The sequence below is a fragment of the Epinephelus moara genome, chromosome 16 (genome assembly GCF_006386435.1).
Source record: "Epinephelus moara isolate mb chromosome 16, YSFRI_EMoa_1.0, whole genome shotgun sequence".
Classification (NCBI taxonomy): Eukaryota; Metazoa; Chordata; class Actinopteri; order Perciformes; family Serranidae; genus Epinephelus; species Epinephelus moara.
The window spans coordinates 20,440,958-20,460,874 of record NC_065521.1 but is presented as its reverse complement, the minus strand read 5'-3'; the positions used below and the strand labels follow the sequence as shown (position 1 = coordinate 20,460,874).

Genomic DNA, 19,917 nt, shown 5'->3' with positions numbered 1-19,917 from the left:
TTCTGTTTTTATTGAGCCATTACAAGTTCATATATGTTTTTGTAATTCATAAATGTTTTGATTATCCTGTATTTTGGGTCATCAGACAGAGAGGTAAAGCCTGGCCACTCACTATAGGAGTAGGGGGAGAGCGGAGGTGTTGAGAGGAGAGAGTGGAGTCTGGTAGTTAGAGCAAACGAAGAGTTCTGCTCAGATGGTTCCAATAAGTCCCCGGCCTGCAGCCACACAGGGGTTCTGCCACATGCTCTCCTGGCCAGCTGCTGCTTTTTTTTAGGGCACCACTTTATTTCTCAGGCCTTTTCCTTCTCAATTTGAGCTCCCAATTTCAAACCTGTGAAAGCCTCGGTGGAGTATGGGTGATGATGGGTTGAGAAAGACATGGGAAGACTAAGGGAGGAATGTGTGAGTGTCTATCACTCTCCTACTGGTTCTCTTCAGTTTGACTTTTGGGTATGTTTGATTTTTTTTCTCTGTTCTCTGCTGTCCTGCCAACTCATTGATCTCATAACACACAAGGACGCTGCAACTTTCTACAACACAAAATGACATTCCACCAAAAAATGAAATTTAAAGAAGATGGTTGGAGACAGACATGACATCTCCTGTTTTGTGTCAGTCTCCTTCTCCGAGATTCAAGGAATGAGGTAGTCGATGGGATAAATGTTGAGGCCAACACTGATGTGATACTGAGCAGGAACTGACATGCAGAGGGAAAAATTCTCTTTTAGTTCATATTGGAAACCCCTGTTGTCTGGTTTAGATCACTAGAAATATGTTTGTAAATGAATAGTTTTTGTCACTGCGTTTCTTTGTCTCTCATTCTCCACTTCTCTGTCCCTCCATCACTCTCTGTTGTATCACAAAAGAAAATGTTGTTGAAGGAAGTATTCTTTTATTTGGGTGTTAATAAATAATTGATGGTGTTACGTGCTCTATAAATTTGTACCAAGCACCACTTCCCTATTTGTGTTTGCACAGTTCCAGGAATTGTCCCATTTTGTGTTTCACTTCCGATGTCAGTCGATAGAGTGGAGGTCAAGTTGTGTCAGTGTTGAATGCCAGCTTCCTCGCCTCATTATTATTTGCCATTATTCTTGGCATGGATGCATTAGACTTGATTGATTTAGTTGCTTTGCTAAGGATATTTTATTTTACATCCCCATATTATATCAGTTGTTTGAAGAAAAAAAGAAAGAGCTGCGATTGCTGATATGTATGATATGCTTAAATGTGGAGATCCATATTTTGCCCTCCTCATTTTAATGTTTTATTGAGTCAATATTTAATGTTTCAAATTCCAGGACAGCATGTTGAAATGCATAGATTATTGGTTTGGAGCTCATTGCAGCAGTACAAAACTCAACATTTGTGTACTCTCTAGAAAACACTTAAACCAGTATGTGTGAAATCTGAATATTTCCAACTCTTGTGCCCATTAACAAGAACCTATGACATCAGAAAATGTTGAAAAAATATTGCTATAAACTTATAAAAAATCCTACACATAGTGTCTGTACATACATGCAGTAATTAAGTATAACAGTTTGGGTTTGTAGGTTTTCGTGGGTCTGTGTGTGGAGTCTTTTTGAGACTAGCCCAGTACAACCAGGGTTGGAAATTTGCGCTAGCCACCAGCCAAATGCTGGTAAAATATTCAAGTGGCTGCTAGATTTGCTTCACTCACCAGCCACAAAAACAATGGTAGAATTTGGAATCCACCAGCCACAGTAGCAGATGGACAAAAAAAGTTTATTTCCAACCCTGGTTAGACGTAGCACTGAAGGAACATCTCTGGAGTCCAGAGCTGCTTTTCTCCTGGTCAGTTCAACATCTGCCTGGTTAGCATGAGCTAACACATCACCAGCAGTGCACATCCGCCACCAAGCTGTTTAACGATCCCAACATACAAGCAGCTTGACATTGTCCTGTTAATAACTTGGGTAACGATAGCCTTGTGTTGCTGACAGTTAGTCTTGTCACTGTGTGTGTGTGTGTGTGTGTGTGTGTGTGTGTGTGCTTGCTTGTGTGTGCTTGTGTGTGCTTGTGTGGGGGCAGACTCCCACCAACTGTTTCCGAGTGCAGGGCTCACACTCCTGCAGCAGTAGTGTCATGATAACAGAGAGAGTGACAGCAGGGCAAGGAGGTGCTAAGTCAATCGATACACAGCACGCAGCTCTACAGTGGAATAAGATTTTACCCATTTTAAATCTTACAAAAATTTATAAAAGTCATGTTTACATGTGGAAGGTTAGGCGGCGAGATACGTTAAACACATACTGATGTCCAAACGAGTACTCGAGTATCTATCCCTTCCACCAACCATTCTGTAATTCACAATCACAATAAATTGATTCACATTTTAAAAAATGTACTTTGAATGTAAATAATGTGCCATTAAACAAGCATCAAAATAGAGCTTGTTTATTCAAATATGTGCCAGTCATTTGCAAAAGATGCTCCCCGGGCAAAGCAAGTTGAGTATCCCCGCTGTAGCCAATAAACAACCACTTTGCTCACTGTGCGTCCCTTCCAGCCAATAAACACATAGTTTACTAACTCTGCCTCCCTCCCAGTTAATGTTCAACCAGTTCACTCACTTTGTTCTCCTCCTCTTGAGCCTGCTAACAATTATTTTGAAATGTGATAAATGTTCTTCATTGATCGTTGGATTTTTCTGACAGAGGCCGGTATGAGAAAATGTTTCCTCTGTCTGGCTCTCACTGAGTTCACTGCGTGTGTGCTCCTGTTTGTCACACACATAAGTCTAGCGTTAGCCTTCAAACAGCACAGACACAGTGTGTGACCCTGATGTGCTGTTCATATATTTCCCCATTTGCACTGCACCTGCTTCACTATAATGAGCCAATATATCTGCTCACTAATTGCCCTAAATACATATCATAAAGCCTGGCCTGTAAAAGGGCTGTCCAACGGTAAAACAGACATAGCATGATGGTAACCTCTGTGCACGCACACATGTACACTGAACATATCACACACGCATAAAAACACACATGTACACAGCGCATAAGCACACACACCTGCACATATAAGATGGCCTACACGCGCATTTACACAGACACTCTTGCACACACTCATCCAGCCTTTTAACAAGAGGCTGTAAATAACACAAAGCCATTTCATTAACGAGGTCCAGCCCGAAAAACCCACTGCCTCTCTTCTTTTAAAGCGTGCACACTTCCTGTTTAAAGTTACACTAACCTGGCAGCCCGGCACATGGCAACCTGCTCGTTCAGATGAGCTGCAGGGGTGCAGAGGTGGACGTGGCGGCATGATGCTAACAATAGCAGATATGTAATCACTGGCTACACACAGGAAAATCTCCTCTCCTGTTTGAATTAGACACATTAGCAACACAAATTTGAAAAATGGATATTGGTAGATTTAAAAGCAGATTTGACATTTGGCTTCCCCCTGCTAGGAAAAAAAGAATAACAGAGGCCGAAAAAATATGTCCCTACTGACAGTATGATGATGCAAAAATAAAGACACAGTCATAACTGCTGGGTAACAGAATAATAAGTCAAAATGTAATGAAATCTGATGCAATAATTCATATCCAGTGTTAGGAAGGTTTTTTTTTGTTTTGTTTTTAGATTTTTAGGTTATAGAGTATTAGTTACCCAGTTTAAAATGTAATAAGAAATGTGATTATTTTTATTACTTCATTAAAGAAATGTAACTTTATCATAAGTTGATTACTTTGTGATTTCTTTTCACACAAATGTTTTAAACTGGACAATAAAGCTGACAAATGTCTCTAAACAGGCCGAGCCATAAGAAGACAGTCCTGCATGGTGAAAAGAATATATTTGGATGTTAACTCCTTTGTAGTCACCAACATATTGATTAGTATCTGTATCTTTTTTCCATTAGGTATTTGTAACTGATTATAATTACATTTATTTTGTAATTTAATGACATGTAACTGGTTACTCCTGAACACTGTCCATATCAGTGATTTATTTTATCAATAGGTAACAATACACAACACACTTTATGAGGTTATTCTTGTCTCTTAATGGTACATTATTACAGCTGCTAAACAAAATGCATTTACATTTTCTGGTGATTATTATAATATCAGAAGCTACAAAACTATTATCAGAGATAAAAATGTGTATTCATTCATATTGTGTGTATTTGCGCATGTCTACGAAATTCAACAGTAATAAAATAATCCCTCGAAAGCCTATCCAGGACCAAGACTACACATGCCTTGGTTGCACTTAATTTAAATGTAACAATACCTACATTTATCGTCCCTGTGATATAAATGAATAAAACACAAAATTATCATCATAAATCCTTGTATCCCCACCTGCATGGGAACTGTTGTTCAAGTTCTCACTTAAAGGGAAAAGTCAGACGGGTCAACTCAAACAAAATGAGATTTGACTCTACAATGATTTTGGGAGTGTGGGAGATAGACACTGGGACTTTTCACATGCTGTTTTCAGTGTGGCACATGCACGCTCACCACAAATGATAGCTGTGTGACGGCAACTGTAGAGACGCTGATTTAAGAGAAGCAAGTTGGGTCATTAGTGAGCCGGGCCACATTCTGACACTCACAATGCATGTAGACGCACGCACACACACACACACACACACACACACACACTACAGCCCAGATGGCTTTTACAAGGCCCCAGGCCCTCCCCGGCCTGCCTGCCTGGTTTTTAATTATGTCGATGGCTGCCCAGCCCAGATAAAATGGGTCACATTTAACACGCCTTCACTCACCTTCACACACACACCCCACATCCACTCACACACTGCAATCACACACTCCAACACCTTGCATACATATTTAGTAGTCATGCAACTAACAATCATACACAATAAATAAACAATAATTGTGATTTTCAACACAAGTTAATGCCTCGATAAATGGATGTGTGTGTGTGTGTGTGTGTGTGTGTGTGTGTGTGTGTGTGTGTGTGTGGATTTACAGCCTGTTTCCTCTTTAGCTGTCATTAGACTGCCAGACATGGCTACACAGGTGTACTATTACTATTACCAGCATCAGTAATTGGCCTTACACACACACACACACACACACACACACACACACACACACACACATACACTTTATTTTTAAAGGTCCAATCTATTCTCACAGTATGGCTCCTCCTGATGAAACACTTTGGCTGTGCTGCTGATTCTCTTTTTTTAGGACTCAACAAATTTTCACTAAAAGTATTTCAAATCTTTAATTTTAGTCCAGTAATTTCATGATTCTGATGGTTTAAAATTATTAAATGTGTTTGTTAATAAAAGCGATATTGTCAGCACACCTTGATGGGCTAAGACTATTGAAGTGCATACATCATCTCAGATTAAAGCAATTTAAAGAACATATTTGAATAATATTTGAATGTCATTTGAATTTAGCTGGACAAACACATTCTCGGTTTCTACGTGACAGTTAATGTTGCTTTTGGTTCTGTGTGTGCAGGTGGTTTGTTGTCTTTGTGTTTTTACAGTACAAGCATGAAAAGTCAGGCATGAGCAGATGTTGTGGTGACAAAAAGACAGGGAAAAGAAAATCTATAGTATTGGGAAGAGAACTAATGGATGGAAAAATTTAGATTATGAAAATGAGTGAGTCATACTGTCAACTGCTTCATCAGAGCAGCACTGAATAGAATAAATTTCCCTGGACTGATGAATGTAAGACTCATGTTTCATATAAATTCAATATGATTTTGAGCTAACTGAAATTAACTGAAGCCTTTTCGAGGTATATTTCTCTTTTCTCTGGTTTCTCCCACATCAGTTTAGTGTTTTTTGACATTGTGAAACTATGTGTCTATCGTGTGCTTGCATGTACTTAGCATGCTGTTTTTATTGGTTCATATAAAGGTCAGCAAGATTTTGAGTTTTTGAAATGATGTTCAGAAATCATTTTAAAGCCCTTTATTGTACATCACATTTTGTAAAACTGTTTAAAGAACAACCCCTTCATTACAAACGCTATTTACACAATCTACTTCTTTTTTTTTTCTACAGCAAAGTTTATGCACAAATTCTCTCAACAGTGAGGTTACATAAAGACTGAGAAATAAGAGCTGCTTTTGTTGACGTCTGAGTCCAAATTCAAAGCACACAACTTTGAGTCTTTGCGTAGCCTCATTGGTAAAATGATTTGTGTACAAATTTTGTTTAAACATTTTCTTGACTTGCACAAATTTCTCAGTTTCTCATACCTTTTTCACAGGTTTACAAAAGTTAATATGCAGCTGCAGGCTTTGATGTTTTTCTTAGCAAGCTCAGAATTTTATTAAGGTTTATGTGAGCTCATGGGTTTCTTCCTTCTTTCATGTGCTACACATGTACTCACACTCACAAACACTGCCAGGTTTACTAAGATGCATGAAGACTAATGGTTAGATACTTTGGTCGATTTTTGTGTGCATCTTCATCTTCACTTCATCCTCTTGGGTTTCACTGCCTCCTCTCATCATCTTCACCCAGTGTCCACTGAAGTTAATAAAACTTGAATAATCTCTCTTTTTCTTTGTCTTTTATTCTCTGTCTTTTTCCTTCCTCTCTGTAAGAGAGGGTTTACTGACAGGACCCCTTGTGTGCCTGTCCACCTCTCACCTCCACCCACACACACACACACACACACACACACACAAATGTGGATGGACACACACTCATTTAGACTGTTGAGTGATGTGGCAGGGTAGGGTCATCTCTGCAGGCCGCCATCCATCACACACAGGCACTCACACACACATGTAACTGTGCACAAACACATCGGAGGCTGTGGTGATCTGTACTCTGTCAGCCGCTTTATTAGTCCGCCTGTGTGCGTAGATGTGTGCATATGTGCATGTTAAGGGACCTCCCAACTGGAAACAGACCCTTTTCCAGAAAGGATACACACTCTCACACACACTTCTTTATTTCTTGTTAGTCGTCCTGCACCTTAATTTGCAACACCTCTAACAACCAGCTCCGCAGCCCACTTCACAGCCACTCAATCTGTCACTGTCACTGCTCTGGGTCTATGACTGGCCCTCTCGTCGGGGTAAAACTGAGCGTGTGTGTGTGCGTGCATGACATTCTTGCTCTGACTACCATTTTTATATTGTGTTTTTGTGTATGTATGTGTACAGCTGCGGAGAGAGGAGGGAAGTTTAATTTCCACTTTTGCTCCTCTACCTGGAGAGATTTCATTCCAGGCTGCCCCCTAGCTGCGCCAAGGAGAACTGCATGCATCCCCTCCTAATGTTCCTCATCCCTCTGTGCTTGTCTTTGTGTACATTTTCACATATTCTTGATCTAGAATGATTAAAAGCAAGATCCATATTGAAAAGCAATCTCTTCCTTGTTCTTTGAGCTTCCTCATTGAAACAACCTTTTTCATTTGTCGGCCACTTCCCCAGGATGTGACTAAGTGAACCAGGGGAGAGTCAGCCTTCTCTTTACATGTTCATAGTGCTGCTTTCCTGTTTTCCACAGGTGAAAAAACTTCAATGCACAGAATTCTCTCAGCAAACTTTTGTTGAAAAAAGAGTCTCTATGTGTCTTTGTGTGATTATCACTTTTGTCACTTGACTACCTGAATCCAAAACAGACATGTTTAATGGACTTTCACAAAGATGGATGGCTGCTGTTGCTCGTCTTGATACCCTCTGATGTGAAGGCAAAACAAAATCCCCTGAAACATTTAAGGGGATTTTTGCCTATTACATGGAAAACTTGCACAGAGAAGTCAGAATGAAGTTGCTACATTTTTAGAGTTTTGAAACTATCACACACATGTGCAAATACATGCAAACCAGGGTGTGTTCACACATTAAAACCTGGGGCAGTGCAACAAAGCACTAAGATCACACTTCGTAAAAATATCCCCCTAAGAGACACACAATAACCCAGCAGTTATGTCTCACATGCTGTAAGTCTGCTTCTATCTCCGTCTCACATCAGAATCACAATCACCACTGCGCTCCGAGCTGCCATTTCCATTTTCTGCCCTCCGTCAAACAGAAAATAATATGTACCTTGTCACCAACGTCTACCCGTACAAGCAACTTTCCTCTACTAATTCAGCCCTGCACGCCACACACATCCGTCAGATATAACTGGCGGAGGAGAGGGCATGCCGAGACATCCATTAAAGGTTCCTAGCTGTCAAAGGTTCCCCTTTGTGTTGTGAGGAGCGATATAAGTGTCGTGCTCTTATCAGAGCTTCCTGTGGAGTTTGCTCTGCATCCTGTCCACTCAGAGCCGCTTCTCTTTCACTGAAGTCTCATTGTGTCTGTGTTCGGGTTGGTACGTGTGTGTGTGTGTGTGTGTGTGTGTGTGTGCGCTGTCATGTGAGTCTTTTTCTGATGCTGTTTAAAAAACTAAAACCATAGGTCAAGAAATTGATTTTTTTGGTCATGGTGGGGGGGTGGTAGTAAATTGGTGATATAGTATTACAGTAGTATGTGAATAAAAGTAAAAAATGATAGAAGTTACTGTTTTCTTCTCTTTACTGGCCAATGGATAATTCTCTTCAATTATTACAGCTTTGATATTATTTTCATAGGCTTTTGCATCATTTCTATCAGTTGTAATAACAGTGTACTCGCTGAGTTCCAGAAACCTGCAGAAACTACTACAACAAAATCTGACAGCAGTCCAATGATCAGACAGGTTGTAAACAAGCAAAGTGTTGAACAACATTATCTATGTCACTATATTTGGAGGGAAAACCAAAAGTAAACACCACTCAAATGTTGACATTATTCCCTTACTGGAAACTGTGATTAGGTATGGCAAAGATGAACAAAGAAATCAATACATTTCTGCAAATCCCAAATACATGACTTTTGCTTGTTTCATATGTATTATATCAACATTTCTAAATAATATGTGAGCTGACTCTGTCATGTAGGTAGAGAGGATGGTGGATGGCCTGCTACGCTACTGCAGACTACTGTTTAAGACCAACAAACAACAAAACCACTTGTTTTTTAGCAAGTCATTGCTTCCAGTGGGTTTTTAGGCTCCAATCGTGGGTGTTTTGTAGCAACTCATTAGCGGGGAAAGTAGCACTACAAGCTGTTGTTTTTTACAGAGACATCACTACATTTCCTGCCGGGATTGTGGACATCGCTGTTTTTCCAGTGGGGATTGTATCCTCATATGGGCATTGTAAGCCAAAATATGATCTTTTCCTAACCAACTGTAGCCACACGTTAATCACAGCATTGTGAAGTTTCACCGTATCTACAACATAATAACATGCAAATGTAACGTATCCGTGGTTTGCAGAAATATTCAATGCCAACATGTTTTTTTCTGTCGATTGGGTTGAAGGAGGTTGTCAGACACAGGAGATCAGAAAATTGGCTTGAGGAATTAAGTTGGGAGTGAATCGTTGATGTGACCAAATAAACAGCATGAGTCAGTGCAAGGTGGTTTTAATTGTAATAGAGCATTTTAAAAATATAAAACCGGCATCCCTGATGTCTTTAGTCTCACAGTTTTCATTTTGAGGCTCTGATCTGAAGGAGGAGAGAGAACTTTAAGGGAAAACTTTGAGCAGCCTGATTTGTTTTGTTAAAAACCCTTTTGCACGTGGAGCTCATGATTTCCACCCAGGTCCTCCTCCCCCCCGTGACGTAGGGTGGGGGGAAAATGAAAAAGAAAGGTAAATAAACAAACAATCAGCCGTGGGCTTGTTCTGGCTCTCCTTCTCTGTTGCACCTCATTTGAAGCCTTATAAATCAGGCTTCCACCCGGAGACAGGGTGTTAGCAGGCCTCTCAGACAACACACACACACACATATGTGCACATAGAAAAGCGCACGACACACACAGGTCTGCAGCTCATTAAGCCTGTGATCAGACCCCTGGGTGTGTGTGTATAGGAGAAGGGGGAAACCAAAATGTGTCTGAGTGTGTGACCATGCCTAATACGTAGGCATGGCAGTATTCATACATATGTGTGTCAGTCTGTGCAGAGTCGTGCTTCCCCTCCCCCCTTCCCACACCTACTCCTACGTAAGAAAGGAAATAATCCCACTTTGACTCCACCTGGATTTCAGCTTTTCTCCATGTGTTCATAAAACATGTACGATACCTGTCGCAGCTCCCCGGTAACACACCCTGACTGCACTGCCTGCAGAAAACATATTGGGTGGAGCAGTAGGTGTGTAGTAGTGGGTATGCCTGGTTAGTTTTCAGTGACTGTTTTCACACATAAAATAAAGGCCTGGACTCGATCAAGCCAAGTGTTTAAGTTGTAAACTGGAAGCAGAAGAGGCAGTAGCTGTAGAGGTGGAGGGTGAGGAATGGATAGAATTCAGTTTATATGTTGAAGCTCTTCCAGTGGGCGTTATCACATTATTTGCCTCTGAGCATCTCAGTGTGAATTACAGAAAACACATAACAGGAACTGATTTGTACAAACAGTCTCTTTTCCCACTCTCACAATCAGCAAATACATTTACATAAGCACTAGCCACAGTTTTTATTTCAGGCTTGTGAAACAGGGTTTTAAAACGTAAGTTACAGTTTTGATTATTTTTAGCCGAGGCACTAACAGGCATTGTTATTCTACAGCAGGCACAAGCGAGGAGGGTAAACTCACACCTTCGCTCAAAAGTAGAAACATTTCTGTTACCCCGAGCCATTAGGCGCACATGCATTTGCCTGAAACGGTTGCCGTATTTGTACAAACAAGCACATGGCAGTTCTTCCACACCTTCAACCAGACCCTTTACATATTTACTCACCAAACTTGGCACCTGCACCCCCACCCACGAAAAATACACCTTCTGCACGCGCTCACCCAGACAAAAAGAACATGACCATTCACACTTTACGAGCTGGGGAAAAAAATACCACTAACATGCCTTGAGAAAAGCAGCCAGTTAGAGAGGTTCACGAACTTTGCACATCTAAAAATGTCAGACGGCTTGTTGGTTCTTCTCCATCACACCTCGATTTCCTTCAGCAGACATTTGACTGTGATTAGGAGCGCCGAGAGTCAAGCTAGAGGTCAGAGCCGAACTCAGGCCAGGCTGATTGGGAGTTGTAATTAGAGGAGTTGCTCTGTCTCAAGCCAGTTCTCCCCTGAGGACTCACACAGGCTCAGTATCAACGTGCAGTGCTGTGGAGAAATCGGAGCTTCAACCCCAGCTTGGTGGAGAGGGTGGGCTTAGGGGTTTCAGCTGAGCCGCCCCCAGATTAACAGAACCGCCGAACTCCACCACAAACACACACATACCAAAACACATGTAAACAAATGCACTCAAAGGAGCCAAGAGTAGAAACCAACATTGCTGGCCTCACATGCGCTGTCTTTGTAATCTCTGCTGTTTCACAAACACACTAATTGTTGTCTTATATCTGTCCTTTAGGCTGATTTGATGACTTTCTCATTCCCTAGCATTCAAATATTTCATGATGTGCAATTCTGGGAAGAATGAGGGCCCATTTTTACATGCATACACAAAGCATTGTTACTCCTTGCTGGTTTTCCCCTTGTTTTGTTCAACAATAAGCCCCTCTTCTCTGCTCTTCCTCTTCCTCCTTCACCTCTACTTCCATCCTCCTTCATTCTCTGTGAAAGCGGGTAACATGAAACCCGCTCTTGGAGTCTCAGGGGGACGTAGGGGTTACAAAGGGTGATCAATATGTGCCAGAGAAAGTCTGTAGACAAGTGAAAGAAGCCACAGTTTATCTACTCCCTCCTCCTTTCTCCTCCTTTCCTTCTTTTCCCTTCTTGTTGTTGGGATTGACAGGGTTAGGTGGCCCTAACACCCACTGTCATGTTGACTGTGTGTGTCTTAAGTTGACTGACATCAAACTCCTGGCACAGCCGGGATACCCTAATGCATTTTTAACTGCCCAGAGCCTCTTTGCAAAATACAATTTATAGAAATATTCCAAGTGATTGTCCCTGTTTTTCCTTTAATAATATCTAACTTGTTGCTCTCCAACAGGTGGTGGACGACATGGGCAATGTCAAGTTTGCGCTGGACACAGGCCCGGATGCTACCAGTAACAGCTGGCTCAAATACGTCCGCTCTGCCCCGTCATTTGAGGAGCAGAACCTCGCAGCCTGTCACCTCACCGGAGACCAGGTGAGTGACGTGAGAGATGTGCTGGTTGGATTTGTGGTGCAAGAATGTGAGAAGCAACACCATGTTGTCAGCAAAAGGGAGGAAGGGGAGTAGCTGCAACTGTTTCCCTTTTGCAGAGAGTGGACACTGCATTGATCTGTGTGAATCTGTGCGAATCTGTGCATGCACACTTATGTGTGTGTGTGTGTGTGTGTGTGTGTTTACACCATTGTGGTAGCAAAATGTGTGTGCTGGTAATGACCAAGGAATGGCTCTATTGTGTGTCTGCGGCTGGGCCAGTTGCCAGTGCTGTTAGGAAATGACCCATGTAAAGAGGCTGAAGAATAGCCTGACACTCCGGAGTCCCATAATAACCATTATCCAAGGCACGGCCTTCTTCTGTGGAGGCAGCAGTTTCTCTGCCTTTCTCCCTCTTGTGTCCCATCCTCTCCCTCTCTCCCTCTTGCTGAAGAAACCTGGGTAAGGCATCGGATACTTTTGGAAAGATGCCCAGCCAGTGCCCATAAAACCCCAACTGCTTAACTAGGCCCTAACCCCAACCCCATGCAATGTGTGTGCCACAACTTACTGCTGCAATATATTAGCATATTTCTCTGTTTCTCTTTATCCTGCACAGGCGTTTTTATTTTTTTCTGTTTTGCTTTGCTGACTCTTGTCCCAGTTTCTGTAAATGAAATACCAGTGGTGTTACTCTGCCGTTACTTGACACACATTTCACTCTCAGTTCAGTTTGGATTATTATGATAACTCACATGCACGGGGATATACAAAATAAAAATGCATCCAAAGGCATAATGAGAATGAAAACTTGTCAGCTTGAAAACAAAGACAGAGAAACAAAGCAATAAAGATGACGGAGGTATGACAGTAGCCAAATGCATCCATATGACTTGCCTGTGTGTTTCCACATTCCTGTCACTCCTCTCTTATTTGTTTCCTAATCCCTGCCTACATGGCTCTTTCCCCCTCCTGTCTCGGTCTCTAGCCGCCTGTTCCTCGCTGTCTTTGTCTCCTTTCTCTGTCCTCATGTCTTGATCTGCCACCTGTCACTCAGTCACACCGAGGGGACAGGCTAGTGTGTCCATTTAAGCTTCAGACATTAAGCCTGACCGATAGAGAGAAAGGGGGCTTGGACCAAGTGAGAGAGGGAACACACAGGGGCCTCCGAGATTGACAAGCACCAATTGGCTGGCAACACCAACCCGCCTAATCCTTTTAAGATTTTCACATCAGTGCCCCCTGCCACTGCCACACAATGTCAAAGAAAGAATCAGGGCACCGGCGAAAATTGTGGAGAATTATCAGAGCCAGAGAGGCCACGTGCATGATTGTTTTTTGATGTGTTTTGCAGTTGTTTGTACTTAGCACAAGGCTTTGCTTTTGTTTGCCTGGCCAGTTGCTTGGTCTATAGTGGCTCACAGGTATGACCCTATCATTTATTTACAAACACACACACACACACACACACACACACAAATACACAGCCACTCAGTGCTAGAATGTATAATTCAACAGACTATTCAGTGATTTTTCTTTTCTTTTTTTTGTATCAGCATGCACAATGCATGAGTTTATGGAAATATGTGCACACGGGGCAAATTCACAGCGCGCAGTAACCTTTTAAAAAGCAAGTGGATAATTTATTTGTTTATTTGTTTGTCATTAATGATGTAAGATGGACAAATGTGTTCACGATCATGCATAATTTAGATATTCGTGGTCATGCGATAATTTGGTTTTATTTTATGTATTTGTTTCCATATATATGCGGTGCAATAAATGTGCTCTGGATACACTTTCTTCTGCGGAAATGCTGTTAAGTTTTTGAGCATTACCAAAATGAAAAATGTCTGTGTCTGTTTTAAGAAAGATGTACTGGTGCTTTGTGTAGGCATCATGTTATTTTCTGTTCTTCTTGATCAGTCCTCAAAACAAAAACACACACTTCCTGTAACTGTTCTCACTTAATCCTGCTCGCAATTGCATCCTAATGCCATGTTCTGGCAATATTCTGATGGCCTTACAACAGGAGTGCGTGTGTACAGTACATGTGCATCTGTGTGTGTGTGTGTGTTTTACCCTATTAAATAGTTCCCATTGATTTAGAATGTCAACAATCAGCCAAAACCGGTGTGTAAGCGAGCCCACTCAGTGGTTCTGAGGCCAAGTGGCATCAAGTGAAGGAAACGGCTGAGAGAGCAAGGGGTGAGGTGTGTGTGTATGTGTGTGTATGGTTGGGTGTTTGAGAAGATGAACCTTGTCCACCTTCTTGTCAGTCCTTCATCTTTTGTGTTTTGATGTGGAGGCCTTTCCGACGCTGTTTGATCTGCCCCTCTACCCCGGGATGGATCCATCAATAAATAGACACTGGGGTGTGTGTGTGTGTGTGTGTATGTGTGTGTGCATGTGTATGAGGCCACAGTGGGGGATTATTGCGGGCCCTACGGCTGGCATTGATCGATGAGGCATCTGTCCCTCTCACACTGGACAGAGATGGGGAGAGGTCAAGACAGGTCTGAGTGTGCAGGCCTGACTGTAGAACAAACACACACACACACAAAAAAAAAGACACTACAAATATTAATCAGCAATTAAAATATCCTCATTTATCATCTGGCTGTATTCATTAAAAAGTAATATTTGCTGATCATGTTTTAATCTATAATCTTGTCTTAATAATTGGGAAGATGTTAAGATTTGAACATATTGAAAATACATGGGTATTTCACACATGAAGAATGTGGAATTACTTAAATAGGATTTTGCGACGTTGTTCATCCTCTATAATTTATTCAAGCATTTTTCTTTAGTGAACATTTTCCCCGCCCCAAATATAAATTTAAATGATTGGGGGGAAAAAATAATGACATTAATGTTGAATACTTTTTGAAATAATTGTTGGATGGCGAATGCGTGAAAAAAAAAACCGATTTTATTTGTCACAGGTTGTATTAAAATAAAATCTTGAAAAAGTTTAAATTGACCTCCTTTAATCCAAACTTGACCTCAAATTATAGAATCGATCCCATCATTTATAAACTTATTTTTAGTCCTGTTTGGAACAAAGTGAACGAAATGATGCTTGTAATAAAAGTTAGATAACATTAATCAGCAAAAGGCCTACTGGTACATTCCTTATGCTTATCTATATGTTGGTGCGCACGTGCGTTTGAGTGTGACCTATAAAGTGAGTGCAAGTCTGTCAGGCTGCTTTATCCATTATTTACATCAATAATAGATTTATCAAGCGGCCAAAGCGGCGGCTGAGATCGGAGATGCGGGGAGGGGTCTGCGCCGTAGATCCCTCAATCCTTTTGGCTGGAGATAAGACGAGGAGGAGTGGCCGACGGGTAACCGAGAGAGCACCGAGGGGCAATAGGGAATCACTAATGAGAGAGAGAGGGAGAGTCAGAGAGAGAAAGAAAGAGAGAGAGACTCATCATCATCATCAAAGACGCGCTCACTGACTAGATTAGAGAGGAGCCCAGCAGAGGAGCGTCGGGCTTCATCCAGCCAGAGGGAGCGATCACCGACCGTTTGCAGCGCGATTGGCCGCTCCGCGACCGCCTCTCCCCGGCCCTGTCCGCTCCAGCGCCCTGCTATCTCTCCGGTAGACCTACTATGGGTTGTGTCGCCAACTCCACCGGGACTGAAGTGCTACTGCAGCTGGAGGCTCTCCGCAGCGCCGCGCAACTTTCTCAACTCTTCCGACTCACGGAGAAAAGAAAGGTCAGGTCGAGCGAGGCTGCCGCAGCCGGTGTGTGTAGCCTGATTGTCGCAAATACGCAGGCCTTTAATAATACTATTATTGTTAAAAAAAAAATAATAATAATAATAATAATAGGCCTATTCATTGATTTTAGGCCCTCGCTCCTTGTCTCGTCTTAGAGCACTAAGTCTGGGAAGTTAGTTTCACCGGCCTCACTGTGTGTTTGTGTGTGTGTGTGTGTGTGTGTGTATGAATGAAAGTGTGATCTGCCTCTCTGTGATCTGGTGACATCGTTCAGTTGGTGCAGAGCGCCCCCATGTGTCGTCACATCACAGCCTCTGCATGCAGCTTGACGGGGATTGTTTGCGCTGTAGTTTATTGGGATGCATGAAGCTGTGATATTTTTTTTTATTGGAAAATTATACATGTTAATTATGATGCTTTTTAATGAAATTTCTATAGACTGTGTACGGTTTGGCTCACAGATTTTCTAGGTGTTGCAAAGAGAATTGAGGCCTCGGCTCTGAGTGGCCTTGAATATTGCAAACACTCTCGTTTGCTCAGGTTTTCCTTGTCTTTACTTCAAGTTAAAAAAAAATTACAATCCACCAGTAATTTATGTCCGATCACACAAGTTAAATTGCCTCAATCAAAGGAATAGTTGTGTGCGGTTAAAGACCCGACATTCCCCGGGTTGCTACAGCTGTAAATGAAAAAGCTGTTTGTTTATTTTCCTCCTGCCACCACTTTTCTTTCACTCTGTTTAGACTCATTGCAGAGGTATTTTTGTCGTCTGGATTTCTCTCTTTAATTTCCTTTTCTCATTTTTTTATTGAATGTTTGAGTAATTCTTTGTGAAATAACGCAGATCTTTTTTTATTTCAAGTGGCTATTTTGTAAGTGATATTTATTTTCTATTCGTTTTGCTTATTTTATTAAGTTTGAGTAAATGTAGAATAAAACAAAATAACCCCCGACGGCCCGGCTTTGAATTACAATTTAACTGTGCCATATCTCAAAGCTAATATGTTTCCATAACTCCGCTGCAGCCTTGATAATGTATCTTATTTTTAGACACGAATTGTGTGTTTTATTGTGTTGAATAACAACCATATTATTACGCTTATATGATCAGTTTCAACATTAGGTTCTTCCTTAAAGTGCGATAATAAACATGCGGGGGTCCAGACTTATTAAAGCCATCTTGACCTTAAGTTAAAGTCTCCCTCTCTCTTTCTCTCCCTCCCCAGATTTATTACAAAGCTGTCCGGGACATTGAAGCAGGGGAGGAGCTCTTAGTGTATATGAAGGACGGTATTTTCCCCGAGGGATCCATGGCACCCAACCTACAAGGTAAGATTAATGCGCGTCATTAGCGCACATTTTAAACAAACTCCAACCTGCATCCTGTGCTGCTTTCGCGGCCAACACACTCCATAACCCTGCTAATGTGACGGGGGAAAAGACACCATCTCTCCCTCCAAGATATTTTTCTTTCCTCAAGAAATGTGAATTATTCGAATCATAAATTTCCAGGATGGAATTAAATCCCGCATTAAAGCATCTGGTTGAAGCCGTTTTTGGACCTGTCGTTTAGAATAGGGCCTGCCAATAATGAAGGCCACTGGTAAGAGTCTGGTCTGAATTGTGCGCGCACAATGCTGCTATGTAATGGGCCTCTTTGCTTGAAATACTGTATTAGGGCGTCAATTGGCACTTGTCATATTCCATCCTATGTGAGTAGAAATTTTCTGTTAACGGAAAGCCAGGATCAAACAGAAATTATTAGGAAGTCATGGCCTTACGAACACTTTAAATGGGAGCACTCGGGACCTTTAAGCCGAGACATCGGAATTCTATTTGTCACATTTCAGTCAAAGAATAATAATAATAATAGTAATAATGATATCTCACTTTTCACAAGTCAACGTTGCAATTTGTCCTCAGAAATTCAGCCTAAGTGTTGTTGGAAGTTTTAGTGGCCAGTATCAGACTCACGGACTCACTGCCACGCGTTAGTGACTTGATGCTCCTGAGAATTGGCCCCATGTTCCCAGCGAAGGAAAAAAAAAAGGTCACCAACCCTATTTAGGTTATGTTGTTTTTAGTGGTACCTTTAATATCCCTGTTCAATTTAAATTTATTTTTCATTGTCACTTAATCTGTTCATTGTTTCCTCCATTAATCGATTTGTTGTTTGGTTTGTAAAATGTCAGAAAATGGTGAAAAAGCCCAAGGTGACGTCATCAAATCAAATCTTGTTTTGTGCACAACCTGAAGATATTCAGTTTACTGTCACAGTGGAGGAAAGAAACCAGAAAATATTCAAATTTAGAAGCTATCAGAGAATTAGGATTTTTTTTTTCTTAAAAAAAATAAATAACTCAAACTGATTAATTGATTATCAGATTAGTTGGTGATTAATTGTATAGTTGATAACTGATCTATTAACCATTGCAGCTCTATCAAAAAATAACAACACAAGTGAAACATGTAGTCAAGTATTGCTAAATTATTGACAAGATACTTAATTTGATTAAACCTGATGCAGCAATCTGAAATTCTTTTTTATTTTTATTATTATTATTTATTTAAATTAATCCACTTGTCTTTAAGGCCAGGATTTTTGTAAGACGAGTTAAAGATAATGCAAATTACAACTGATGTTGAGAGGGAAAAAATCCTACTCCCTAACAGTGGCTGATGGGTCAGTGGTGTCAAATAAAATAAAAAATGGCATCCTTCAATTCTGATTTTTATTGATCTATCTTTCTAATAAATGTCTGTGCATTTTAGTTTGATCGTTGCTTTCCTTTACACCACTAAAATCTGCAAGATCGTGTGTGCTAAGTGAACCCGCACCTTGCTGTTCACTGATGTCTGTAAACTGGCTCGCATTTCAAAGTGCGTCACATTTAGGTGCTCTCACCCGCCCGTCTTCTCTCTGAGTAAGTAACCTGATTCACTGTACTCACTACCTTTCAACCATGCCTCTATACGTCAGACCGAATACATTCAATATTTTATCTCACAATCTAACTTGGACAGCTGTTCACTGTCGATCTGGGCTTTTCTTTCAAAGTTCACTTAAGCGGAAAAGGGGCCGTAGTTCCGCTGGATTTCTTCAAACATCTTGGACTTATTGTGGTGAAGTGCTGTTGTCAGGTAACATTGTTTTGTTGTGTTTCCAGTCTTTCTGGAACCACAGATGAAAAAAAAAATCAGATTACTCTTACATGTCATTGGCTATAAAATGGTGGAGGGGGAGAACAAGATGTTCGTGAGATGTTCTGCAGCTCACCAGTTTTTTCCCCCCTGCGTGATGCACGGTTTATGCACAGATCTCCATGCCAAAGGAACAGGAGGAAACGGGAGCTCAAAGCTAGCTTGATTATTGAAAAGAAGCAGATTGGCGTGTTGTAGGAGTGCGTCAAAGATGGAGCAGACTTGTAAATGATTTGTTCAATTCCCTTGTGTGTGTGTATGTGAAATATAGAGAGAGGGAGGCAGACAGAGCGAAAAGAGAGACACTCCACCTGCCAGAATACGTGTGTCAGAGCCAAAGTATTTGGCGTTGTGTGTTGGTGTGAGAGAGGGATGAAGGCAGACAGCAAAAAAAAAACAGTTCGTTTACTGTTTTAAGATGTTTATTTGTGAGTTAGAGAGACAGACAAGCAGAAAGAAAGGAGGACAAAGAGAGACAGACACCCACTGTAGGGATGAGAGTGTCTGTTTTGTCTCCATGTATTTGTGTGTGTGATGTGTGTGTGTGTGTGTGTGTGTGTGTGATGTGAGAAAGGTAACAGGGCTGAGTGGGAGCTTGGCAGTGCAGCCCTGCTCTCTGTGTCTGGCTTATCGGAGAAGGAATTTGAAGTAGAGGACTTGAGGAGTCCCCTGAGACCTCACCCATGCTCCCAGATTAGCTGCTAAACTGCACATAATTGTGCTTCCCTTCGTCTCCCAGAGAGCTATTAGTCTCCCCTTTATAACCCCCCCACACCCCACTCCGCCTCACCCCACCCACCCAGACCAGACTAACTGAAAAAACACTGGCACGCTAATGCACTCAAGCAATCACCTTTATTTACGTGC

The 19,917-nt window shown here is 41.5% G+C and overlaps 1 protein-coding gene across 9 annotated transcripts in view; it reads left to right on the top strand.

The window, feature by feature from the left end:
- prdm16 (PR domain containing 16) overlaps positions 1-19,917 on the top strand; it is a 206,650-nt gene that overhangs the window by 168,705 nt on the left and 18,028 nt on the right. For 8 of the 9 annotated variants that reach the window (XM_050065457.1, XM_050065456.1, XM_050065455.1 and 5 more), the window contains exons 4-5: positions 11,976-12,116; positions 17,076-17,178. In XM_050065457.1, the coding sequence (XP_049921414.1) occupies positions 11,976-12,116; positions 17,076-17,178 (244 nt within the window). Of the gene's footprint in view, positions 1-11,975; positions 12,117-15,475; positions 15,846-17,075; positions 17,179-19,917 lie in introns of those variants that run through there. The other variant, XM_050065462.1, reaches the window with a different exon arrangement.